This window comes from Haemaphysalis longicornis, unplaced genomic scaffold, assembly GCF_048455015.1.
Source record: "Haemaphysalis longicornis isolate Haplotype H1 unplaced genomic scaffold, Haemaphysalis longicornis Haplotype H1 scaffold_9, whole genome shotgun sequence".
Classification (NCBI taxonomy): domain Eukaryota; kingdom Metazoa; phylum Arthropoda; class Arachnida; order Ixodida; family Ixodidae; genus Haemaphysalis; species Haemaphysalis longicornis.
This window is the reverse complement of record NW_027526460.1, coordinates 77,980,224-78,004,079: the sequence shown is the minus strand read 5'-3', so window position 1 is coordinate 78,004,079 and position 23,856 is coordinate 77,980,224. Positions and strand designations below refer to the sequence as shown.

General features: G+C 47.6%; 1 protein-coding gene across 9 annotated transcripts in view; it reads left to right on the top strand.

Moving 5' to 3' along the window:
- The window catches only part of LOC144153015 (solute carrier family 41 member 1-like), a 117,016-nt gene extending 94,892 nt beyond the window's left edge, over positions 1 to 22,124 (top strand). For 8 of the 9 annotated variants that reach the window (XM_077684645.1, XM_077684644.1, XM_077684636.1 and 5 more), the window contains 8 exons: positions 1,664 to 1,735; positions 3,506 to 3,653; positions 5,691 to 5,837; positions 11,599 to 11,743; positions 13,674 to 13,747; positions 17,386 to 17,698; positions 19,899 to 20,134; positions 21,786 to 22,124. In XM_077684645.1, the coding sequence (XP_077540771.1) occupies positions 1,664 to 1,735; positions 3,506 to 3,653; positions 5,691 to 5,837; positions 11,599 to 11,743; positions 13,674 to 13,747; positions 17,386 to 17,698; positions 19,899 to 20,118 (1,119 nt within the window). In that variant the 3' untranslated portion in view covers positions 20,119 to 20,134; positions 21,786 to 22,124. The remainder of the gene's footprint in view (positions 1 to 1,663; positions 1,736 to 3,505; positions 3,654 to 5,690; positions 5,838 to 11,598; positions 11,744 to 13,673; positions 13,748 to 17,385; positions 17,699 to 19,898; positions 20,135 to 21,785) is intronic. The other variant, XM_077684638.1, reaches the window with a different exon arrangement.
- Positions 22,125 to 23,856: the final 1,732 nt, after the last annotated feature.

Here is a 23,856-nt window from a genome sequence, read left to right as displayed (position 1 = left end):
CGATGCTGCTTCTCATTTTGGCGACACACACCACATGCACACACCGCAGACAAAAATTAAATTTTCCGACTATAGCGTACATGCCACGCCTTCTACCAAATTTGCCCGCAGAAAATCCCACCAACGCATGCTATTTAGCTTCCTAGCGTTGAGCCCTTTCCTAACTACCTAGCAGTGGTCGTCATGAGCCAAGCTGGTCGATTTCACGTTTGACTGGTATACAGACAAAAAAAATGCTCCCGTCGTCTTCGATACAGTGAATTTTTACCGAAGTTATTTTGCAGCATTTATCCCTTGAAAGTCACAATATTTTGTCTTTTTCAACAATGCGCGATCGGCATTAAATTCTACAACAGATACACACTACAGAAGCACGTACAGTCGTGGAGAAACGTAATGCGAACACAAAAATCTGAACCAGAGCGCGAAAAATTGCAAAGTACTGTTCGTGGAGTCCCAGTAATTTCACGGTAGGGGGATATTTGAAAAGCCACATATCCCAACTTTGTTACCGCAATTAGGTCACGCGTCAATTTGACTTGAAAGAAATCGCGCTATTTGTGGATTCCGGTTCATATTTTTATGATCGCGTTATATTTGTCCATGAGTGTACATGCCAAAACTTTCCATACCGCTCCAAGCGCTTTTGGGCCGCACAAATAGCGAAAGCTTGTAACTTAACAGTTTCCCCGAATTATTTCATGACAGTAAGAATAGTGGTTGACTCCGCCAGCTTTCTGGCATTAATTTAAGTTACTCTACGGCGGTAAAGTGGAACATGAAATTTTTGCGGACTAATAACTTTTTTTCTATGGCCTAGAAACTTTCGACAAAGACTGTACGTTGCCATATAATCGAATATTTTAACTAAGATGATGTCGCTCCTTTGTAGGTATAGGCTTGAATATTGAATTTTTTGTGGACTAATAACTTCTTACATGGCCTAGAAAGTTTTGATAAACACCGCATGTTGCTGTATATTCGATTATTTTAGCTAAGATGATGTCGTTCTTTGATGGGTATAAGCTTGAATGATGAATTTTTTGTGGACTAATAACTTCCTACATGGGCTAGAAACTTTTGACAAAGACCGCACGTTGCATATATTCGAATATTTTAGCTAAGATGATGTCATTCTTTGATGGGTATAAGCTTGAATGCTGAATTTTTTGTGGACTAATAACTTCTTACATGGCCTAGAAACTTTTGACAAAAACCAATAACTTCTTAGATGGCCTAGAAACTTTTGGCAAAGACTGTACGCCCCTATGTAATCGCATATTTCAAGTAAGCTTATGTTGTTCTTTTATGGTTATAAGCTTCAATATTGAATTTTATGTGGCGTAATAACTTCTTACGTGGAACAGAAACTTTTGACAAAGACTGTACGTTGCTGTATTTGTTAAACCCCGCTTAGGACAGACTTATGACTGGCGTCTCTATGTGCTCATTGGCAAATGCGGGCATTGATTCATCTTAAACCCGAAAGCATGCGGACTTGTGATTCTTTCAGATTCTCAGGGCCAGTCTTGAAGCGGCCCAAGGAAGAGAGGAACACGTCAGTATTACTTGGGGAGACGTTCGCCCTGCGAGTTATCATTGTCGAATCGCGCGTGACCGTACGTCTCGGGGAGTGCACTCACATCAGTTTTGGTCATTGCAGGTGAACCTCGACCGACTCACAACGATCAAAAGTCAGCTTAAACAGGCAGCCGCCAACATGGCCCTCCTACAGGTAACGTTGTCTCTAACGTCACGAACGCATTAATCGTAGACTTTTTTTTTTTTGCTTACGAGCGAATGCAGAAGGGACGCCTTTGTGCTTGGCCGCGTGTGAATGACTTCAGTGACGCACGACATTAATGCGGTGTGTTCGCGACCGATACTAACAACAACGCCTACTCAAAAAAAGGAACCCGTAAAGTGCCATATCAACAAACAAAACGACCCACTCCTGCAGTCTACAAGTACTCTAGGTCTACCTTGTTGACGTAGTCGATATAAGATTGAAAAGTTTTAAAATTTTCCAGAAACTCTCAAGTGGTAATTGTCGGATTAATGAGTAAGCCGCTCTAGTACACACCTAGCCCATTCAAAGTCGCCCTCACAACAATACACTATTGCATTGCTGGGACGGCATTCTTAGGAACAATACAAGCAGTCTGATATTGAAGTAGGGAAATCCTAGGTCTTTTTGTTAAACATATCCATAAGGCCCCTTGTTTTCCTAAAGAGCGTTATAAACCCAACCCATTTAAGTCGGCTGGCTGCATTGCTGTGCACGAATGCGTTGATAGCAAGACATCTTTCAGAAGCAGTATGGGCGTTTTTATGAAAATATCAATGCCCTAAGGCCTTCTATCAACACAATTTTCCTAAAACGTGAAAGTTTGCCACATCAGGCGTTAAATGCAGATAGGTGGGTTGCCTGGTTGGGTTGACATAGGATCAGATTTATTTAACTCAAAAATGTACAGCAATATAGTCGCGGTAAAGCCTAAGCCTTTCATGGCATAAAAATGCTTACGCATTTAAAACGTGCTAAAAAACGTCTTCTTGTAGGATCAAACATTGCGAACGAGCCCTGGGCCTGCATTTGGTGTACGCACTTTAGATATATTAATATCTCGCGATGGCTATTTTATGCATCCGATGATGCATGAATAATGAAATATTTTAGGTGCACTGATGAGCCCAGTGCCCCACTTTACCCCATGGTTGCCCGCTTGTCCCTTTTCTCTGCGAGACATTCTTCAAGGCTCAATCTCTTCCTTGCTCGCCGCAGGCTCCGTATACTGGCTGCAATCTTGCGCGGAAATTCGACGAATTTGTGCTCAATTTTCGTCTTTTTTGCTTGTCATTTCGTTTCTCGATATCACGAGCTCCTCCGACATTACGAAATAGCGTGAACACAAGATACCAATGGTCGACCGCCCAAACAGGGTCACGTTAAGTAAAGTGGCCAGTGCTAAGACACCGAGTCGCGAACAGAATTTCTTGTTAGCTGATGAACTTCATGCCTTCACTGGTTAAAACAAACTGTGCTACTGAGAAATATTGAGTAAGCCCTTATGCACGTACAGAGGGCAACACACTTGTCTATAACACAGGCTTCGTACTTGTAGCCTTATCTTTTTTTGGAGCCTTAGCATTTGGAGAAAACTATTGTGTCATTCTGAAGTATGAACCGTATATTTTGACCTCAACGCTTTTTGTGAAAAGTTTGAGTCCACAGTTTTGAGAGGTAACTAGTTGAAGTTGAACTCGGTGTTACAGACAAGGGTGTTGCGCACTGTACAAATGCCGTCAAGCACAGCGAAACGTATGCTAACACCAAAACTCTAAAAAATTCGTTGTTCTCTTCGTGCTTAGCATTTTCGTCTCTTTGTTCTGTCCCAGCACCAGTGAAAACGGCCATCAGGGTGGAATTTTCTTGTAACTGAATGCACCTGTTGCCAACGGCCGGGTTCCGAGACAGCGCTTCTCACGATGTGTCCCACCGCAGTGCCAGTCGACGGTGGTGGCCCTGGTGGCGGTCGGACTGGCCCTGGCCAAAGGCGTGGCCCGGCACGGCTCGGGAATCACGCCCCTGTACGCCTGCATGCTGTGCGCATGCGGGCTCGCCGCCGCTAACGTGGCCAGCATGGTGCTCGGTGAGGGCGCCTGCTTTGTCCTTGAAAATAGTAGTCCTATACTCGGTGACAACTTCAGAACGGCACCGGAAGTTGCCGCTGTGCCTTATCACCGTAGCCGGATGTTTCTCCGCGCGGCGCAAGTAGGGCGTTACTGGGAATATTTTGAACATTGCGTGAGCCGTTCCCGTGATTTTGTGGACTTAATATGCTTATAAACGACTCAAGTGACGACGAACAAACTGCGTGAGACAAGGCAGACGATATCACGCATTCATAGCAAACCCCTTTCAAAACGCGCGCGCGCACTGACGTCACGGGTCCGGCGCTTTGGCGGAGTGATACACTACATGAGGTGGTGCCGTTCTTGAGTTATAACCGAGTATAGTAGTACCCGAGTTTTCCTTGGTAAAAAAGGAAGTTTCTCACGATGAATATTTTCGTTAAGAGAAGGGCTGTTTAAGCTTGAGCTTGGTGTTGTGGCGTTAGGGGGAAAAATACAAAGAACAAAAGCTGCGCCACCTGTAAAGGATGCACCACCGCAGATAGGGTATTATTATAGCACTGAAGCCGGCTTTCGCGCCTCCTGGAGTGTGAGCACGAGGGGAATATGCCTATGCGCGGCCCTTACTGTACCATTTTATAGCTGATAAGTCTTTCTTGGGCTACTAAAACGCAAAAAAAAAAAACTGGTGCATCTTGCACTAATACTGCAAGGCTGGAGAAAAAGTGGAGCTGTGGCTCGACGTAGCTTATTCCTCCATGGGATATGCTGTCAGTGTGGGGGACCGACCGGAACGGACTTAAAGTGTCTGGATAATGGCATTACCCCTCAACGCTTGGCCTAAAAAACCTAACAAAACTTAGCAAAGCCTACCAAAGCCTAGCAAAAGTTAGCGAAGCCGGAAGAAGCTAGGTCTACACCCCCCCCCCCCCCCCGCCCCCCTCCGCTTTTTCTCCTGGTTTGCACCAATAGTGCAAGCAAGCAATGCGAGGTCCGACGACAAATGCAACGCCGTCCGTTATGGAGGGAACCATAGTGTGTTGGTGGGATAAAGGAAAATTCTTGTGCCAACAAATATTGTAAGGTCCTCGAGGTTTAAGAGTCAAACCGCGGGGCCGTATTTTTGACAATCCAGTCGTGTCCCCCATTAAACCATTCGCGTTATTATTGCGACAGCATTATGTTCCTCGTGACGTGAAAACGTCAGCGTCGTTATCGGCTGTCCGCCGTGAATGGTTTTAAAAAAAATGTCCATCTGCGCAGAGTAAAAACACGTCAAAACCACCCGGTTTGACGCCACATTTCTCAGAAAGACTGCTCTAGAGAAAGTACATTAAAAGCTTTAAAGAAAACAAAATGGTACATTTGGGGTCGGGTGGGAATCGAAACCGTGCATTTAGGGAAGCGAGACGAGCTCGCTACCAGTTTGCAATGGCGGCTCCACGCTTCCGGCTGAAGAAAGCGAAGCCTACTGCGTGCGTCATTGGACACGTGACGGAGCATAATGGTAACAGCGCAAATCAAAACTAGATTAAAAATTCCCAAGGGGAGGACACACACACGCGGCGCAGCCAGTGAAGATAAGGTGCATTTTCAGCCTCCTTATTCAGTACGTCTGTAAAAGTTCATACTGTTAGAATAAAAGGCAGCCCAGAGTAGACATTTGGGCAGTTGAAATCCGCCTTCTATGAAGCTCTCCTTCACTCATTGTCCTTCCACGATTAAGCTTCGACAGGTGCAGGCTTAACTTTCAGCTGCCAGATGTGCCTTTTCATAACATAGAAGCTGGCATCACTACCGGGGCTTTGTAGGAACAGAAGTGGCAAGCATTGTCACCAAATAAAACGTGCTACTGGGCTAGTTGGTTGGTGTTTACCAAAGACAGTAAGGAGACACGGACAGTGAACGGACAGGACGGGCGCTATGTCGCGGCGCCCGTCCTGTCCGTTCACTGTCCGTGTCTCTTTACTGCGCTCAGTCTTTATTCCGTTGTCACCGAAACCGACCCAGTCGCTTAGTTCACCATGGCCACTGCTTCGTTACCTATCGTACAGGTGCGTTCATGACGACGGTGGTGCTGGTGGCGCGCCGGTGCGGCCTGAACCCGGACAACGTGGCGGCGCCCATCGCGGCCTCTCTGGGTGACCTGACCACGCTCACCCTGCTGTCCACCATCAGCTCGCGCCTGCTCCTCTGGAAAGGTGAACACCAGGTGATCCCGGACTGTCGCTGCATGCGCTGCTGCTCGCGAAAGCCAGGTGTGGCGGGACTACCCGCACCGTTTACAAACCTTTGTCCCAGGGCGTTACAGGACAAAAAGGGGTGCAATTAGCGCAAGCAACTTCCTGCACCAGGCACAATTGAATAGGCCGGTCTCGTGCGCAATGTTGTGAAGATTCACGATGTCAGGCGGACGAAGCTGAAGGATGTACGAATAGTATGCGTTACGCCTTTAACCAAGTCAATAAAAAATCAGGGAACCTTGCACTCTGGCGCAAGACTTGAATGACGAAGCTGTTGTAGGTGAGCACTGCCGGACACGGAGTTAAGTTCCAGTGTCATTGTTTATTAGCATAGTTGCGGTGCTAGTAATCGTCGTCATATGCATCGAAGAGGTTGTCGTCTTCTTCGCGGTGACTGGTAGATGCAAAGTCATCCTCAGCATTGTAGACTTCCGCCAGTTCAACTGACGAAGCTTGAACTAAGTCGCGCAAGGCTTGCACCATAACGAAGCTGCGGGATTTCGTTATACGTGAGCAGTGAAGGACACATCACCACGCATTTGTAGAAGTTTAGAATAGTTTGTTTACATATTCCGTTGTTGCTTTGCACTGTGCTAGTAGTGGTCATCGATATCGCCGTGTACCTCATGCCAAGCATCACATGCGCTTTAACACTGGACGACAGCACTGGAGTGCTTTCTTTTTTTTTTTGCTAAAACCACTTCGCGTGCCGGGAACGCTCGGCTGTCGTCGCGAAGCAAGCGCTCACGAGCGCCCCTCATTTTCTTGGCATTTTTTCCTGCAACACCGAACTTACGGTTTCTACAACATCTCCGCTGTTAAAAGGTATACCAGCGCAATTGTGGGGACACCTGAAGACATCTTCTCTGCTCATTGTGTGCGTATGCACACACAATGAGCAGACAAAGGCGCGCGCACGTCTGTGCGTGTGCGTGTGAATGTGTGAGCGCTCTGGTGTGCAAAATTCTTGACGTGTGTGAGTGTGCGGGTGTGCATATATTTGTGTGTGTGCGCGTGTTTGGTTGGGTTAAAGGGTACACACACGAGTGCGTGCGCGAGGGGCTGTAGAATCCGACCAATGCCCCTATTTTACTTGGGAGATGGCACTTCGTACACCGGTTTTGAAACGCCGCAGAAATTTCAGAACCGTATTCTCAAAGCAGTTTTGGTACACCGGGAGTTGTGCTACCTCTCATGGTCGAAGACGTAATTAAGATGACTTGAGAACCTAGCCCTTCCTTTATATTTTTTTCCGCAAGTAAAACCCTTTAAAAAATATTGGCCTAGATCTCTAATCATGCTTCTGGAAGAAAACCGAAGCGTAATCTTCGCAGTGTATAAGTGTAAAAAACGTAGTGCGGCGACTGGAAAAGAAAATATTGGCGTTCACTCAAAAAAGTTCCTGTCTTTTCTGGTTTAATGAAACTTCATATTTAAGCAGTTTGCTGCCCCACGTACATTCTGATGAAGGTTTAAGCAAACAGCCGAACTACCCATCACAATGAATACTCGAACTCCAACCGAGGATGACCTTAAATTTAAATCTTAATTCCAAGAAAGCCAGGTCTTGCAGAAACGGAACCACAAGCGCTCGCCTGTCTAAAATCTAAGTTTGCAAAATGGTCAGATGCTATACAGCAGGTGCACAAAAAAGTGTTCTTCTGTCTTCAGCGTACCGTTTGTACAGTTTATTCTGCTCAAACAGCGCGAAATTCCACGGATGGAGGTGAAGTAGGAAAATCGCATGCACAAATTGGGCGAAGATTCATTTCTTTTCGCTCGTTCGTCTCTCGCGCTGTTTGAACAGAATGAATTTGTTTGCGTACCTCGGCCTCGGAACAAACGCGCTGGTCTACGCTTGGGAGTATTCTGAGAAACGTGAAGCCGATTCATCACGCATTGACAATTTTTTGTTCTCAAACTGCTTGCACGCTGGCGTCCTTTCTCGAAATGGCCACTATTTCAATATTTCATTTTCGCCGAAATCATTACGAAAAGTGTAGGGGAGTAGCTGTTCGCTCTACGAAGTGCAGTAAAAAAGTGAAACCAAACTACATTCGGAAGTTTCGCACCTCGCGCATGCGAGCAAGTCAGCAGGCGGTGGTGGTGGTTGCGGTTTTCGGGGAAGGAAAAGGAAAGTAAAGGCACTGAAGATATTTTGAGCTTGTCAGGAAGCTCACCTGCATACAACCCAGTGCAGGGGAAGGGAAGTAGAGGGGGGGGGAGGAACGCACGAACTATCACCCTCCTCCGCAGCTGTTGTGCGTCCTATAGACATAACTCATCACCAATGGGGCCAAAACATTCACTGACAATACTCTAAACATTTCTAGTCCTTCTCTACGACTTAATTAAGAGCAGAGCACTTCAGGGGCTCGCCTTGTCGTTGTAGCTCGTTCGCTCTCACAATGTCTAGCGACTGCCGGAATCAGGCGGCGCAGCGAGATAACGGACCCGAGTAGAGCCTCACGGCGTTACGGCGTTACGGCGTAACGGACCCAAAAAGAGGCTGCGAAAAACAAACTCCTGATCCGCTGGCGCTTGTCATACGTCTCCCCGCTGTTTAGTGCAAAGAAAACTGCAGGTAAAGAAGCAAAATCTGTGGAAATAAGCGGCAGCTCCTGCGTCCATTTAGTTAGGAACGCCCGTTGAGTTGGTTTTACGATAGCAAGCGAAAATAGTGGGCGCCAAAAACGACGCGTCCCAAACGGCGCAGTAAGGCGCCGGCACGTGCGATATATGAAAGCAAGCCCCCCCCCCCCCCCCCCCCAAAAAAAACAGAACTCCCGCTCGCGCTGTTTCAGGCAGGGGCCGCGCGAGCACTGGGAAGGCGGGAAATTTGAAATGCGTTGGACAAACCTCTGTTCAATTCATTAAGGGAGGAGTAAGACAGGGAGGCGAAGAGCGTGATGGGTGGTAGCAGCGAGCGGATAACGGCGCCACAGCCCATAATGGCGAATCACTGCTCTGCACTTCCGACAGCTTTCACATGCAGTGGAACGGCTGTATATTTTTGGCAACATTTCAGCAGTAGAGCTTCCGCAGCGTTCTTAATTTGACTTTGGAGCAGTACAAACGATAGGCATTTTTATTTTGTCGTTTTGGACTGCTCACACCTCCTCCAGAACAGTATTTCTTTCCTTTTCTTCTTTTTTGCCCGTACAAATTTTATTGCGACATCATTTTTGAGTTGGCCACGAACTGCTCAAACGCTCTGGGCAGGCAAAAAAAAGGAGGCCAGATCTTAGCAGCCATGAAGGGCAGACCTTTCTCTACACGGCTGAGACGAAAGCACATCGTTCCACCTTTTCGCGGCGTGGAGTTCATGCGAATAAACTGCAAATTTCTGCAAAACCGAAAGGCGCCAGACGAACTTTGAAAGCGGCATTTTCATGAAAGCGGCGGTATACGTAGCGCGCCGCACCGCCATTCTTTAGCGCATCGCGTTTCACGAAAACAAAGATTACGCTCCATAGGAAAACACACCACATTAAAAAAAACTCTGCAGCGCTTCCGATAAACGCTTTCACCCTTTCTTTTGCATCTAAAAGCACTGCGAAGGATATAGTTGTCGCCAGCACGGAGCGGCACTGCGTGATTTACTTGTCGCAGCAGACAAGTTTCTGCTTTGTTTTTGTGGCTTTTTTTAAAGGGGCACTGACACAAAATTTTGAAGGTGAGATAACTTCGGAGATAGATTGGTGGGAACACATATACATCATCTGCAAAATATCAGCGGTGAATACAGCCTAGAACATTTTTAAAATCAATTTTGAAGTGTGCGAAACGCAACCGAGCGGCCAGCAGAGGACCACGCGCAAGTGTAAATAAACAACATCCAAACACGTCACGAGTTTGTGTTTGCCGCTTCCGCACTGCCGGCTCGCCGCTCCAATCGGAGGGCCGGAGGGCGGAGCTTCTGCTCTCGAGAACGAACGACCCGATCGTTGGCAGCGGAGGCGCCGTGATTTCGTCAGCTCATCGGGCAGCTGGCCGCGACCAAAGTTCTACAGCGATTCCAGGCACTCTGTTTCTATTACTGTTTATTACCATTGGATGCGGAAACGCGCCGGAGGCACGAAAAGCCCACTGAGCAAGCCGCACGGTCGCTGTGCAGGCGGCGGCCACGGCCGCGAAGTGGCCCACGCCGGCGCAGGTAGCTCGAGTGATAGCTTGTTACCGCTGCACGAAATTGTCCCCAAGTCCCGACCATGGTGGCTTACATGAGAAAGGAGTTAATGATGCCATGGCGGGTTGCATTAAAAATTGTCATCTGCACCGCTTACGAGAGCGGCACTCGAATATCCGCCGCAGTGCTAAGCCGAACACATCTGTAGGCGGACCTGTAGGCAGACCGGCCGGCTGCTCCCAGCGCGCGTCTTGCCACCCACCGTCTCGAGCGTCGCGCGTCGTTCGTTAGCCGCGGTAGCATTTGCACTCGCAGCGCCTGCGTCACATCCACGGTCGCTTTTTAATTAGGCGCCTCACGAGATCAGTACGGGGGGGCATTCGCAGAAACTGCCGTCGATGCGGATTCGACAGCGCTACGGCGGCTCTGCTCTGTAACTGTGATATTTCTCCGACGGTCACGTGGTCAGCTTTGTTCACACAAAATCCACAAAATCCATCGTTTCGCGGCACTCGCTGAAACCGAAACTGCGACTGGCCGCATTGAAAATGCCTCTAATTAAACAACCGTCGCACGCTGAAGCAAATGAGGTTTCTACAGGTTATAAGTAGGTCACTAGCTACTTATCGCAACAAAAAAAACAAGATGCAAAATTTTTGTGTCAGTGCCCCTTTAATGGGGCTATCGAATGCGTTCATTGCCATAACTGAAGAAAAGCCGGCCAGCAGCCGCTACATCATTGTAATGACGTACTTCCAGCGGTCGAAGAATGCCCAGGCAGTGAAAGAGAGGAAAACAAGCTTCTAAGTTATCTGATGGCCATAGAGGAGTAATTTTCGTGGCAGATGTACTTTGCGACCGCCCCATCTAAGTACTGGATGTGTTGATTATTTACATTCTGCAAGCATTAAGGATTTCAAAAAAAGGTGAAGAAAGTGTTGCAGGGTCTCTCTATTTCGCTGCCGAACGAGTGGTAGCGCCAGTCACGTTCATATTATGTCGTTCCTATTATCTCTGGAACGGAACGGGATGCAACGGAACGGAAGCAATGGAACGGAAGATGATAGGTGTCACATTAAGGGACAAGAAGAGAGCGGAGTGGGTCAGGGAACAAATGCGTGTTAAGGACATACTTAGTAGAGATTAAGAAGAAGAAATGGGCGTGGGCAGGGCATGTAATGCGCAGGCAAGATAACCGTTGGTCATTAAGGGTAATAGAGCGGATCCCTAGTGAAGGCAAGCGTTGCAGGGGGCGGCAGGAAGTTAGATGGGCAGATGAGATCAAGAAGTTCGCGAGGATAAATTGGTCGCAGTTAGCGCAGAGCTGGGATAATTAGAGATTTATGGGAGAGGCCTTTGCCCTGCAGTGGGTGCGCAGATAGGCTGATGATGATGATGGTGGTGGTGTTAGTGGTGATGCTGATGATGATTATTATCTCTAGTGCGTCGTATGTTTACGCTAACGTTAGTATGATGCGCTACACGTGTGCGTGCACGGTGGCCCGTTGCCTTAAAATTAAACCAGTGCAGGTTTGCGCCGGTCGCCAGCATTTAGTAATGCGCATGTGCACCATTCTCTCGCCGTCGCAGACTCCCCCTTCATGACGCCTGGCGTGATCTCGCTGAGCTTGCTGCTGCTCCCTCTCTGGTTTTTCCTGGCCTTCAGGCACGAGAACACGCGCGCCGTGCTCAAGGTCGGCTGGCCACCCATCCTGGCCGCTGTCCTAGTCTCCAGGTGCGACATGTCTTCTCTCCGTTTGCCGTGTCTGCGTGCCTTGTTCCCGGTGTAGTTCTTCCTTTCCCTTGTCAATTTCGTACTACCGACCGTGTGTCTGTTGCCCATATACCATCTGCCATGCCATCCGCGTGTCTGTTGCCCATACCATCTGCCGTACCATCCGTGTGCGCGGGTTCTACTCCTGGCCGCGGTGGCCGCTTTTCTGATGGAGGCGAAAAGTAGAAAACGCCCGTGAGTACGAGATTTCGGCGCACGTTAAGGATTCCTCAGGTGGTCAAAATTAATCCGGAGCCCTCCGCTACGGCGCGCCTCATCGGCTGCGTTGCGTCGGCGCGTTAAACCCTACAATCAATCAATCAATCAATCAATCAATCAATCAATCAATCAATCAACCCCCGTGTGTCTGTTGCCCATACTATCTACCATACCATCCGTGTGTCTGTTGACCATATCATCTACCATACCATCTACCATACCATCTACCATACCATCCGTGCATCTATTGACCATACCATCTGTATGTTGCCCATACCAATGTCTCAGTGGTGAAAAAGAAACTGGAGCAAAAGAGCTGGAAGGGAAGTTGGACTTGCATTTTGGACTCCCCTCTCCTCACTGTAATAACCCCTGTTCTCTCTCTCTCTCTCTCTCTCTCTCTCTCTCTCTCTCTCTCTCTCTCTCTCTCTCTCTCTCTCTCTCTCTCTCTCTATCTATCTATCTATCTATCTATCTATCTATCTTTCATCTGTCTAATCTCACACCCAGCTACATAAAAATCACGTAATCGGTGGGGTGCATGATAAGAGGCGACAACCGGATAACGATCAATGTGCGAGGGACCGGAAATCTTGGCGAGTTTTCACTACAAAAGGAGGTGCATGGATTGGTAGTTCCTTGCTCTGGCGTCAGTTCAGTACGTTCTCGAAGGAAAAAGTTCGCCTCATAACCCACTGTTTATCGGTGTGTATTGGGTGTTGTCAGGTTGCTTACAATGCCGCTGTATTTTTTACCTCAATCACAGTAGAAACGAAAATTCCCTAGACTTCTGTCACAAAATAAGCTATTACAGTTAGGAGGCTGTCAGCTCATTGGCTACTAGCTCTAGAGAGCAATATTTTATGCAGTTGAATCTCAATAGACGGAAATCGCTTAAGCGGAATTGCCGCTTATACGGAACAGTAGCCTGTAAGTAGGTTGGTTTGCTATTCAGATAACTTAAAAAACTTTTCATAATTGGAAATAAAATTTCCGCGACATCGTGTAAACGAAACCGAAAATGGAACTTCTTGTCAGGCACATTGCCATGAGCATCAGCTGATGAAGATCCTGCTTTTCACGGTGCAGTTGCAAGGTATCAAATAAAACAAATTGATGCATTTGTAGTGCACACTGACTAACTGTTGCCAAATAAACTTTGTGAATGCTGTGCCTAAATCCCTTATAGTTTTCTTGGTTTCTAAAATCTATCTGCTACATTCACCTTCTAGTGCTTAGAGTTCCATGAAATGGTATTAAGAGTGTGTACGCGCATAAATTTGCACTTTTGCGCATCTCTCGCAGTAAGCGGAACTCCTGTTAAATGGAACTATTTTTTCCGGTCCCCTGAAGTTCCGTTTATCAAGAGTCTACTGTATATCTTTCCACTGCACACAACCTGCAGTCACGACACCCACAGAAGCCCAATCATTCCATTAATAGTGGCACACCAATAAACTTACAGTCGCCCTTCTGTTGCACGTGGACTGACGGCGATTGCAGTGTTGTCATTGGACGCGGTGACTGCATCTAATCAGCAATGCACGTTTGGTTCCTAATGAGTGCGCATTTGTACCAATGACCTAAATCGCCCCCGCTCTTTTAGCGGGGCACGGCCTTTCTCGCAGAGCAAGGTCGTCTAAACATTCGTCTCATCTTGTACACCTCGCAGTTTCGGCGGCTACATCCTGGACTACTCTGTAATACGCTTCGAAGGCATTGCCCTCCACCTGTCCGCCGTTAACGGTAAGGACGTTTTATTAGATAGAAGCACTTCACCTATAGCTGTAGTATGAAGCAAGGCTTCGTGGCTAGCTTCGTCGGCCACGTCAGAAATTATCTGCCACAGATCTGAGAAAGAAAGCAAACTATGTTTTGAAAGCGACGGTCTTTCTTGTTCTGGATTAAAGCAAAATGTTTTATGCCGGGATACACCAAGAATTGACTGACGTCATATCCGTCACGGAAATGACGCCAGTCCACCTTTGCCGAACCGACCCGCCAGCAGGACGTCGCTCTCCAAGCGCACCCACAAGACAGCCGCCGGCCCGCAAATCATGCTCAGCTGCAGATTTCGCAGCACATTTCACTTTCGTTTTTTAACGATTCCTATGACAGAGAAATCAACATTTTTTTTTTCGTTTGTTTGTCTGTCTATCTGCCCGCCTGCGTCCTGAATAGGCCAGAAATGTTACTAGTGGCTGAACCAGTATCATGTTATTGACTCATGGCAGTTGGTGGGTCGCTAGTTACCCAGTGTGACCCAGTGACCAGCCAATGGGTCACCACTCGTGGGTTATTGGTGAGTCCCGTGAACGGGGAGAGGGAGCTGTAAAGGAGAAGTTGAAAGGGATAGGCTAGGCAAGGGCGGATGGAAAGGGGAGTTGATATCTGGAGGGGAGGATATGAAGGGTAAGAGGAAGTTGAGAACAAAAAAATAGGAGGGAAGGTAGAAAGAGGAGAACGAATAATGGGGCAGAGGTAGAATGGAGCAAGGGAGAAGGGGGAGTAAGAATGGGATGGATGTGAGGAAGATGAAAGGAGGAGGGTAAAGGGAGGAAAGAGAGGAATATTATCAGCCAAGGAGCGGAAGGAGCGCTGTCATGTTTCCACATCATTTGCAGCGACGATAGCCTCCTATGCGTGGCCATTTTATCCCCGATGTGAAACGTTGTTTTGTTTTCACATTACTCAGTGGTAATGTGGACACGTATTTTGCTTTTGGGCACGAGATGACGGGTTCCATTCGCCTTTAATGAATTATCACGCGCTAGCTGTGCAAATCTGATGGCAAAAAGATCCGCAGCGCCCTCATTTCGACGGAGTCTATAATATCAACCATCTCCTCGGCACAGCTGAGTACAAGCTTCGATGCGCACCATGTATGACATTTGAGCTTGTGGTCTCTGTATTATATAAACTCAATCGCCCTACAGTCCCGCTCACAGCATTACCTTTAAACTTTGTAAACTTGGTAACTTTGGTAACCGCAAATTAAAAAATTTGCCATTTTTTCCTAGAGAAGGTTGACAGAAGCGCGAAAGCTTTTTGAAATCAAAACTGCGACAAAAGTGCGTTTAAACCTTCGCTAAAAGGGCGGACAACTGATCGTCAAGCCTTCAAAAACTAACACCGCAAACCAAGCAGGAACCCTTGCGGCGATGTTTTGCGCACTACGTCAAAGCATCTACGAAAGATATAAACGATACCATGTACGTGGTTTATGAGATAAGGGTATACTACTCCTTCTTAATGATCGATGCGTGTATTGTCTTATCTCTAACCGTTCCTTTTTCGCGATTTTCACATAACCGTTTCGACACAATGGAAGCCCAGTTTCACGCACGTGCCGTGTGTCCAGAGATCTTGTCAGAGCTTTTCGGTCGACCCACCAGTCTACGGGAAAATACATTATGTTTTTGACAGGGCGCCATCGGTCCAACTAAGAAAGCTTCGCCTAAAAATGGCCGCGTATCTGCTTGCTTCTGCAAGACGATAGTGTTCTCCCGCCACTGCCCGTGTAACTCCGTCTCCGTTCCCACCCCTCACGCTCGCCCCTTCCCCTCTCTCTTCTCGTGATGGATCGAATGTAGGATTGTTCAATGAAAATCGTGTCAAGCGGCCAGATGACTTAGCCCTTCGAGAACGGGGCTGAAGCGAAGCGTCTCAGGCGTTAAATTTAACATCAATGCGTCCGCATTCAGAAACCCTAGGATGTGCTTAGGTGTCATCGAGCTTTTTTTGTGTTAACACGAAAGTGTTTTGTTCCCGGGTACACCACGATTTCATTGACGTCATATCCGTCACGGAAGTGACGCCAGTGCAACGAAGCAAGCGGCCTGTAAAGGGTGCACCCCTTCACACAGGGTATTCGCGCGGGAAATCAACCTTTAGTACTAAAGAGTACGTTATACATAGGGTTGTTTGTTTTCGGGTTTTACATTTTAACACGAAAGTGTTTTATGCCGGGATACACCAAGATTTGACTGACGTCATATCCGTCACGGAAATGACGCCAGTCCACCTTTGCCGAACCGACCCGCCAGCAGGACGTCACTCGCCAAGCGAACCCACAAGGCAGCCGCCGACCCGCAAATTATCCTCAGCTGCATATTTTGCTGCATATATCACTTTCGCGTTTTACCAATTCCAATGACAGAGGAATCAACACAATTTTTTTGTTTGTTTGTTTTCCTGCTAAGCTTGCTCCATACAGTCTCAGGTCCGTGGGCATGTCCCAGACGTGCTTCACGGACCACAGAAGCTCTCATCGCGTACCTGCAACCACAGGCCTAATACCAGACTCTATAAATAACTGAACGCATTTGTGCGCATCAACTTCTTCGACATCATCCCCATCATCTCTATCACTGTCAGTACATCCATCTGGTACGGGCCGCAGTGGCCCAGTGGCTAAGGCGTTATGCTGCTGAGCCCAAGGACGCGGGTTCAATTCCCGGTCGCGGCGGCCACTTTTCTGATAGAGGCGAAAAGCAAAAACGTCCGTGTGTTCAAGATATCGGCGCACGTTGAAGATCCCCAAATGGTCAAACTTAGTCCTAAAGCCTCTGTTAAGGCGCGCCTCATCGCCTGTGTAACAGCGTCAGCGCGTTAAACCCTACAATAAATCAATCGACATTCATCTGGCGTATCAAGGCATATTAGCCCGGCTATCATGCCAAACTTCATTAAAGATCTCTATTTAAAAAAGGTCGTGGCACTTACTAACAGAACACTAACCAGTTACTTGTCCCAGTATAAACTAGGTACTTAGTGCTGTTTACTAACTGGTCATGCAAAACCCAGCAAAAAGCTACGCGTGACAATGTGGATCTGCTGAGCGCGCAGCACGACATAGACACATTCAACACGCACATATCACACTTTGACAACAAATAAATTAAGCAAGAAAACCTACGAGACACACGATGAGAGCGAGTACACCTTAGTCGACTGAGACATACGTCTGCTCTTCTTGCTTTTATAGCCAGCAGCAGAAAGTCCTCTGATACAGTCTGTGGACTTGTTGCAACAATGAAATATTTTAGCGACAACTTTAAAATTATGCATTTTAATGTGAGCATATACCAGTCACCATGGGGATTTTCAAAAACTTTTTAATCGTGATTTGGGGTGGGAAAAGTGCTGTAGTTATTATGTTTAATAATTCCCAGAATTTTGTACTATCAGTGAATGTTAGTATCTAACAAGCAGCAGTTATTAAGTGCGCGGTCTAGACTAGTAACGGTTCCGCACTTAGTGGCGGGACCTACGTACCGTTCTGGGGTAAAGTAAAGTTCGTAAGGGGTTTAGTAAATACAGCCTTCACTACCCTTTTACGAGCTTTTTTGTTAAGAGTGAGCTCTTTCTCTCTCTCGCTGCAGCGGTGGGCGGCAACCTGGCTGCGATCTACTGCTGCCGCCTGTCGACGTTCCTGAGCCGTCGCGTGGAGCGCGGGGTGCTGCCCCCCGAGGAGACCACTCGGTGCCCGAACCCGCTGGCCGTGTTCGTCTCGGGCTCCGAGGTGGGCCGCGTGGCGCGCATCCTGCTCCTGGTCGTCATCCCGGGCCAGCTCATCTTCCTCACCGCCACCGACCTCATCCGATACGGCTCCTTCACCGTCTCGCCGCTCTTCGGCGTCCTCTACGTGCTCGTGGCCCTCGTGCAGGTGCGTCAGCAGCGTCTACCATCCGCGGGGTCAGCGCACCGCTGTGCAGCAATTTGTGGTACAATTGAATCTCGTTACAACGAACACTGATATAGCGAATTATCGGCTATAGCGAACTGAATACAAACTTTTGTTGGTCACGCTTAATTTCAGTGACACTTATTCTTTTGTAACGAAACTGAAGCCGTGAGAGCTGCGCGCGGTATCGGATATAACGAAGAAATATTTAACCAGGTGTCTGAGAAGATAATTAAAAAAAAAGCCCCGTACGTCGTCCGAAACTGCAGAAGTGTAAAGGTCCTTTGTTCGTAGACACTGGGGAAAACTTCGTCCTGCTCAGTGGTGTGAGTAGCCAGCAGACGAAGATCACATCCTTCATCAAATAAATAAGGACGCAGGCCTCTGTTTTGTCAAGTGAACTTTGTTCTGCTGTAATTTCACGTACTCATGTTCCGGTTTATTGAGGTTGAAATACAAGAAGAAGAAAGGTAAGAGTCCGTCGTTTACAATGGATTCGGAGCCTGAAAAAATTTGTAACAAGTATTTTTGCGCGAGCCAGATTTTCGATTTTTAGAGCCGATTTCTACCTGTACTGTTACAACGAATGTCAGATATAACGAACTAATTTGCTGTCCCGATACTACTTCGTTGTAACGAGGTTTGACTGTACTCCCTATGCCGCGGCTCTAATAGGCGAAAAGTTTACCAAGCTTTCCTAAGGAAAGTTAAGAGAAGCGTGAACGATGAAAGTGCGTCCAACGTCCGTTGAAGGTGCGTCAAATCGATCGCCAAACCTTCAAGGACCCAAATCGCAAACGAAGAAAGAACCCGTGCGACTGTTTTTCGCGCACTAAGTAAGCGCATCTACGAACGATCTAAATGTATACCGATACGTGTACCGATGATCAATGCTTGTATCGTCTTACCTAGAACCGCGCTCCTTTTTCGTGATTCTCAAGTAACCGTTTTAACACAATGGACGCCGGTTTCACGCACGCGCCGTGTGTCCGGAGATCTAATCAGACCTTTTTGGTCCACCAACCAGTCTATGGGGAAATTCACTATAGTTTGTGTGTGTGTGTGTGTGACAGAACGCCAGCGGTCCGACAGAGAAAGTTTTCACTTTAATATCTGCGGCGTATAGTGTGATTTCCTGGGGCAACCGTTGTTGCTGCATAGGAGCGGATGTCTGTGCCGTTGGGTGAACTAAAACCCCAATCAAGGCAAAACAGCTCAGCAGACCAGGACGAAAAAACGCGTTGCCACAGCGTTGTAGTACACAAACGGTAATGCTACCCATACGGTACCACGACTACTGAATACAGCGAAAGCAAAACGAGAGAGGGTGAGTTGGGACAGGGTGGGAGAACTAACAAGAAACTGAGAAGCTTGAGTTCTGGAAGACAGCGCACGTCTGCAGAACACTTGCTTGCTTACAGGATGGTGGAAAGTATGTTCGCCAGTAACCATCAAACACATATAACTTCCTGGTACGGTGCCTTGAGAGAGAGGCAAAGAAAACGTGTTGACTAAGAGTCTTTAGGAGTTCTTGTAGGAGTAGTTCCCTCTTTGCAGGAATCCATGAGCCGTCTTAGCAGCGACCGCTCTCCCGGTGAGCAGAGCTGGTATGACAGGGAAAGGCTGGACAGCAGTGCCTCCCACTGCTCTTGGGCGTTGTGGGTGCGGAGAAGGAGTGGTAAATGCTTGTTTTCCCTACACTCTATGACAATACGTCTGAGTGTACCTGGCTGCTGACAGTATTCGCATTCCGCTGGAAATTGTGTGGGGGATATCCGCTGTAGCCCAATTTGGTGCGGGTAAGGTGTTTGTTTGTAGCAGTCTTAGTGTTGTTTCTTGGGACTTCGTGAGGTTTGTTCGAGGCAGAAGAACTGTCCGCCGATTAAGCTTGTAATGTGTTATTTATTGATGCGTTACAAGTGATGTAGTGTTATGCACGTCCTCCGAGGCCTTGTAGGCAAGTTCTCGGGCCTTTTGGTGGGCAAATTTTGGGGGCATACCTTGTACGTCCAGGCACTGAACAGGCCTTGGCATGATGCCACGACTTGCTGTGTGGCCCTCGAGTTCCTTTTAGCACCGTGCACTCAGATCGTAGTCCTGGTGACGACTATTCGACGTGAACGTGCAATGGACGATTAAGGCTTGAAAGAAATGTGCCATGAAGCAGCGACGACTAATTCTCCAACCTTTATTTTTCGATCTTGTGCACAGGTGGCCATCCTGCTGTACATGTCGCGGTCTCTCGTCTACTGGCTGTGGTGGTGGCGCGTGGACCCGGACAACGCCGCCATCCCTTTCATCACAGCTGCCGGCGACTTCACGGGGACGGGCCTGCTCACCGTCGCCTTCTTCGCCCTCGAGGCCGTCGGAGACAACGCAGTCACAGGGTGATGCCGCCCGCTGGACGGGCCGTTTCCCGCGACCGCCCTGACTCCGAGCGCTACAGGGTGTGTACACGAAACTGTAACTACTCAGCTGGACATATACACTCATCTTCGAATATAGTACAGTCGTCCACAGGCTTAGCTGGAACACCATATTCTACTTTGGGGTGGCATGGCTCGAACATTCTGACGTAAAATGATTCGAACCAGTGTGGAGGACTTGAGTGGTACCGTTAACTTCAGAGCAGTGCAAGAGTTGTGACTACATTCGCTTACGCTAAGAAAGGAGGAGACAGCTAAGTGCGGAAAGCGTTGCTCCAGCTAAAACGGTGGACGACTGTACAAAACGACAGAGAAGAGGAATGATGTGACGAACACTTTGTCTATCCTGTCCTTTGTTGCGTTGTTTTGCACTATATTCGAAGATGAATCGTATCCAACTAGCCCGATTGTCTCTGCAGACGTATTCTCGCAGACCTCGTGCATGATATCTTAGATGGCAGTGGTCACATCAGTAATCAGAAGGGAGGAGAGCCTCCGTGACAGTCTTGGGAGGAGAGCCTCCGTGACGTGGTGCATCTCACGTGCCGGGTAGAAACTATCTGGATTAGAAATCCAACAAGTGAGTTTAGACCACTCATTTTAAAGTTCACTGGCGTCCTTTGACCATTGCTTCATATGCGCCATAAAACTATACAATCTAGGCCGCATCTTTGCACTATACATCCCTTGGCTGTCAGGATCGCCGAGTCTGTGCTGCATAAAGGAATGCCGCCAGAGCGAATTGTCCCAAGTTTGCCCAATAGAAGTTGATGTTGCGGATATTCTTAAACTAATATTTATTACGGAAGCAATAAATTACGGAAGCAATGCGGAAGCAATATAAGAGGTTCACGAATATTTATTACGGAAGCAATACGCGGTGTATGTCGGAAATACTTTCAGGGCTTTCTTTTAATTTCCGCGTCGCTCTGCCAACAGAAGCGAGTGATATAAGAACACTTACACGACGGAGTGGAGAAACCGCGTGAAGATGGGGGAGCTGCCCTGGAGTCTTGATATTTTCTGAAACGAAAGCTTTCTTATTGGTACCGATGGCGTTCTGTCAAAAAACTAATGCATTTTCCCATAGAGCGGTTGGTGTACCGAAAAGATCTGATTTGTGATCTCTGGACACACAGCGCGTGCGCGAAATTGGGCTTCCATTGCGTCAAAACTGTTGCTTGAAAATCTCGGAAAAGGAACGGTTCTAGATGAGGCATACACTCGTCGATCACGAAGAAGCAGTACGATAGTGTGCCTTTATCGGTATACATTTAGCTCGTTCGTAGACGCCGTTACACCAGCAGATGAAATGTCTTCACTCTGGATCAATTACGCTGAGCCTGATACTTGGACCACGATATTCTCCCTCCTCTCAGCGGAAAGCCCTAAATGCGTTATTTGGCTGTCTTGAAGATATTGGCGTCGCTGATTATAGGCCCTTTATGGGGACAGTCCTCGCTACATCCCATGCCCCTATATATGACGCTATTAGGGCGCGCGAAAAATTATCGCAGTTCATTCTTTGTTTGCGATCGGGGTCTTTGAAGGTTTGATGATCGATTGGAAGCACTTTTAGCGCAGGTTTTAACGCACTTTTGGTGTGAGAAAGCTTCCCCGCTTGTCTCAGCGTTCTTTAAGAAGGGGCGGTATTTTTCTCCCTTTTCCTCAGGCACCAGAGACATCGCTGGCTGCCCACAAAAGATGCCGGACGTGACTGCACTAGCACCAGGACAATGCAAGAAGACCCTTCACCCCACTCCCTCTCTGCCGACGGGGACGGATAGCGTGCTGCCACGGCAAGCAGACCTGAAGGAAGCGCTGGTGCCTGCCTGACATGTGCAAAGCGCGAGGCGCAAAGTAGAAATCGATCCGCGAGGGTGGTGCGCCGCCAGCACGTCGACCCTGGATTGACAACACAAGGTCACCGCCGCAGAAGTTGAGCTACTCCCTGCTTCCGCAATGTTTTTAACGACGACAGCAGTGTATTAAAGAGAAGTGCCCACAGTGATGATCTGCCTGCTTTCTTGTTCGTTTTGGGGACTCCACATTCGAGGCCGCAAGCTTGAAGACAGGACTGCAGTGGCGGCGGCTGTCTCGTGCACGCCGGTACATTATACGATTGTATGTATGTATGTATGTATGCATGTATGTATGTATGTATACATGGATGTGCGTACGTATGTATTAATGTATGCGCATATGTATGTACGTATGTATGTATGTATGTATGTATGTATGTATGTATGTATGTATGTATGTATGTATGTATGTATGTATGTATAGTCTGGGAAAAAATAAAACTCACGAAGAGCGCGAAAAAATAATAAAGACACAGACACACGTGAAAAACATTTTAAAAAAATTGAAGTTTACCAACGTTTCAAGAAGAGGACTTCCTTTCTTCAGAGTGCAGCGCAAGCTGAGTTTACAATGTTATGCAGGGTTTCCCAGCTATCATGCACCAAGATTTTTAAATAGAGTAACGGCATTACTCGAATAAAACCTAGTGCATAATGCTTCGAGTACAGCAAAGTATCGGCGAGTAACTATTTCGTTAATGAGATTCAATTCATTGTACAGTAGACTCTCGATAAACGGAACTTCAAGGGACCGGAAAAATTAGTTCCGTTTAACAGGAGTTCCGTTTACTGAGAGAGATGTTCTAAGGTGCAAATTTAGGTGCGTACACACTTCTAAGGGCATTTCATGGAACTCTAACCACTAGAAAGTGACTGTAGCTGATAGTTTTCAGAGAGCAAGAAAACTACCAAGCGTAGGCATAGCATTCACAAAGTTGATTTGGCAACAATGAGTCGCTGTGCACTACAAAATGCGTCAATTATTTTTGTTTGAGTCCTTGCAACTGCATCTTCACGGAGGCTAGAGGCCTCAACTTCGCGAGTGCTTACGAGCCACCGAATTCAGAAGACGGCAACGTGGTAATGAAGGACGAAAAATTTGGGCCCATCTCCCTGCGAGGGGGACTCGAGTAAATGCGTCGCATAGGGGGTGGGTGTATTGCGTTAACGTTTAGTGTTTAAGGAGTTGGTGGTAGTGAATGCGTTGTATCAGCAGCTTCTTGACGTAGTTTGAATGAGTCAAGGATATAAGGCGCGTTCGTAGCCTCCCATTTTGTGTCGGCTCTGTGGCGCGGTGGGTAGAGCACCATGTACATTGCGTTCCGCCCGCAGGGTCGAGGGATCGAAACCAGGCGCCGGATAGTATTTTTTTTTATTTAGTGTAGGGGGAGGGGTGCGGACAACGACGGTGCGGACTACGACGGACGTCAACGCGGGTGGCATCGTGAGTTACTGAAATGCACTGCATTTAATAGCACAACGATGGCAGGGACGAGGCGACAGGAGGTGAGCCCTGTAGCCTTGGCGTCTAGAATCGAGACCGAACGACTGGAACAAGAACTTCGATGTTGCATTCATTGCGCTAACACGGCTAACCACTTACGAGACGAGGCTTACGAGGCCAACAAGGCTAAAAAAGCATGGAGGAAGAAAAAAAAAACAAGAACGAAACAGCCGGAACCGTAAAAAGTTGATTCTCATGCCAGTGGATTTCACAAGAAGTTCCATTTCTGGTTCTGTTTACACGGTGATGCGGAAATTTTAGTTCCCACTACCGAGAGTTTTTTTACGTTATCTGAATACAAAACCAACCAAATTCCAGGCAACTGTTCCGTTTAAGCGGCAATTCCGTTTAAGGGATTTCTGTTTATCGAAATTTAA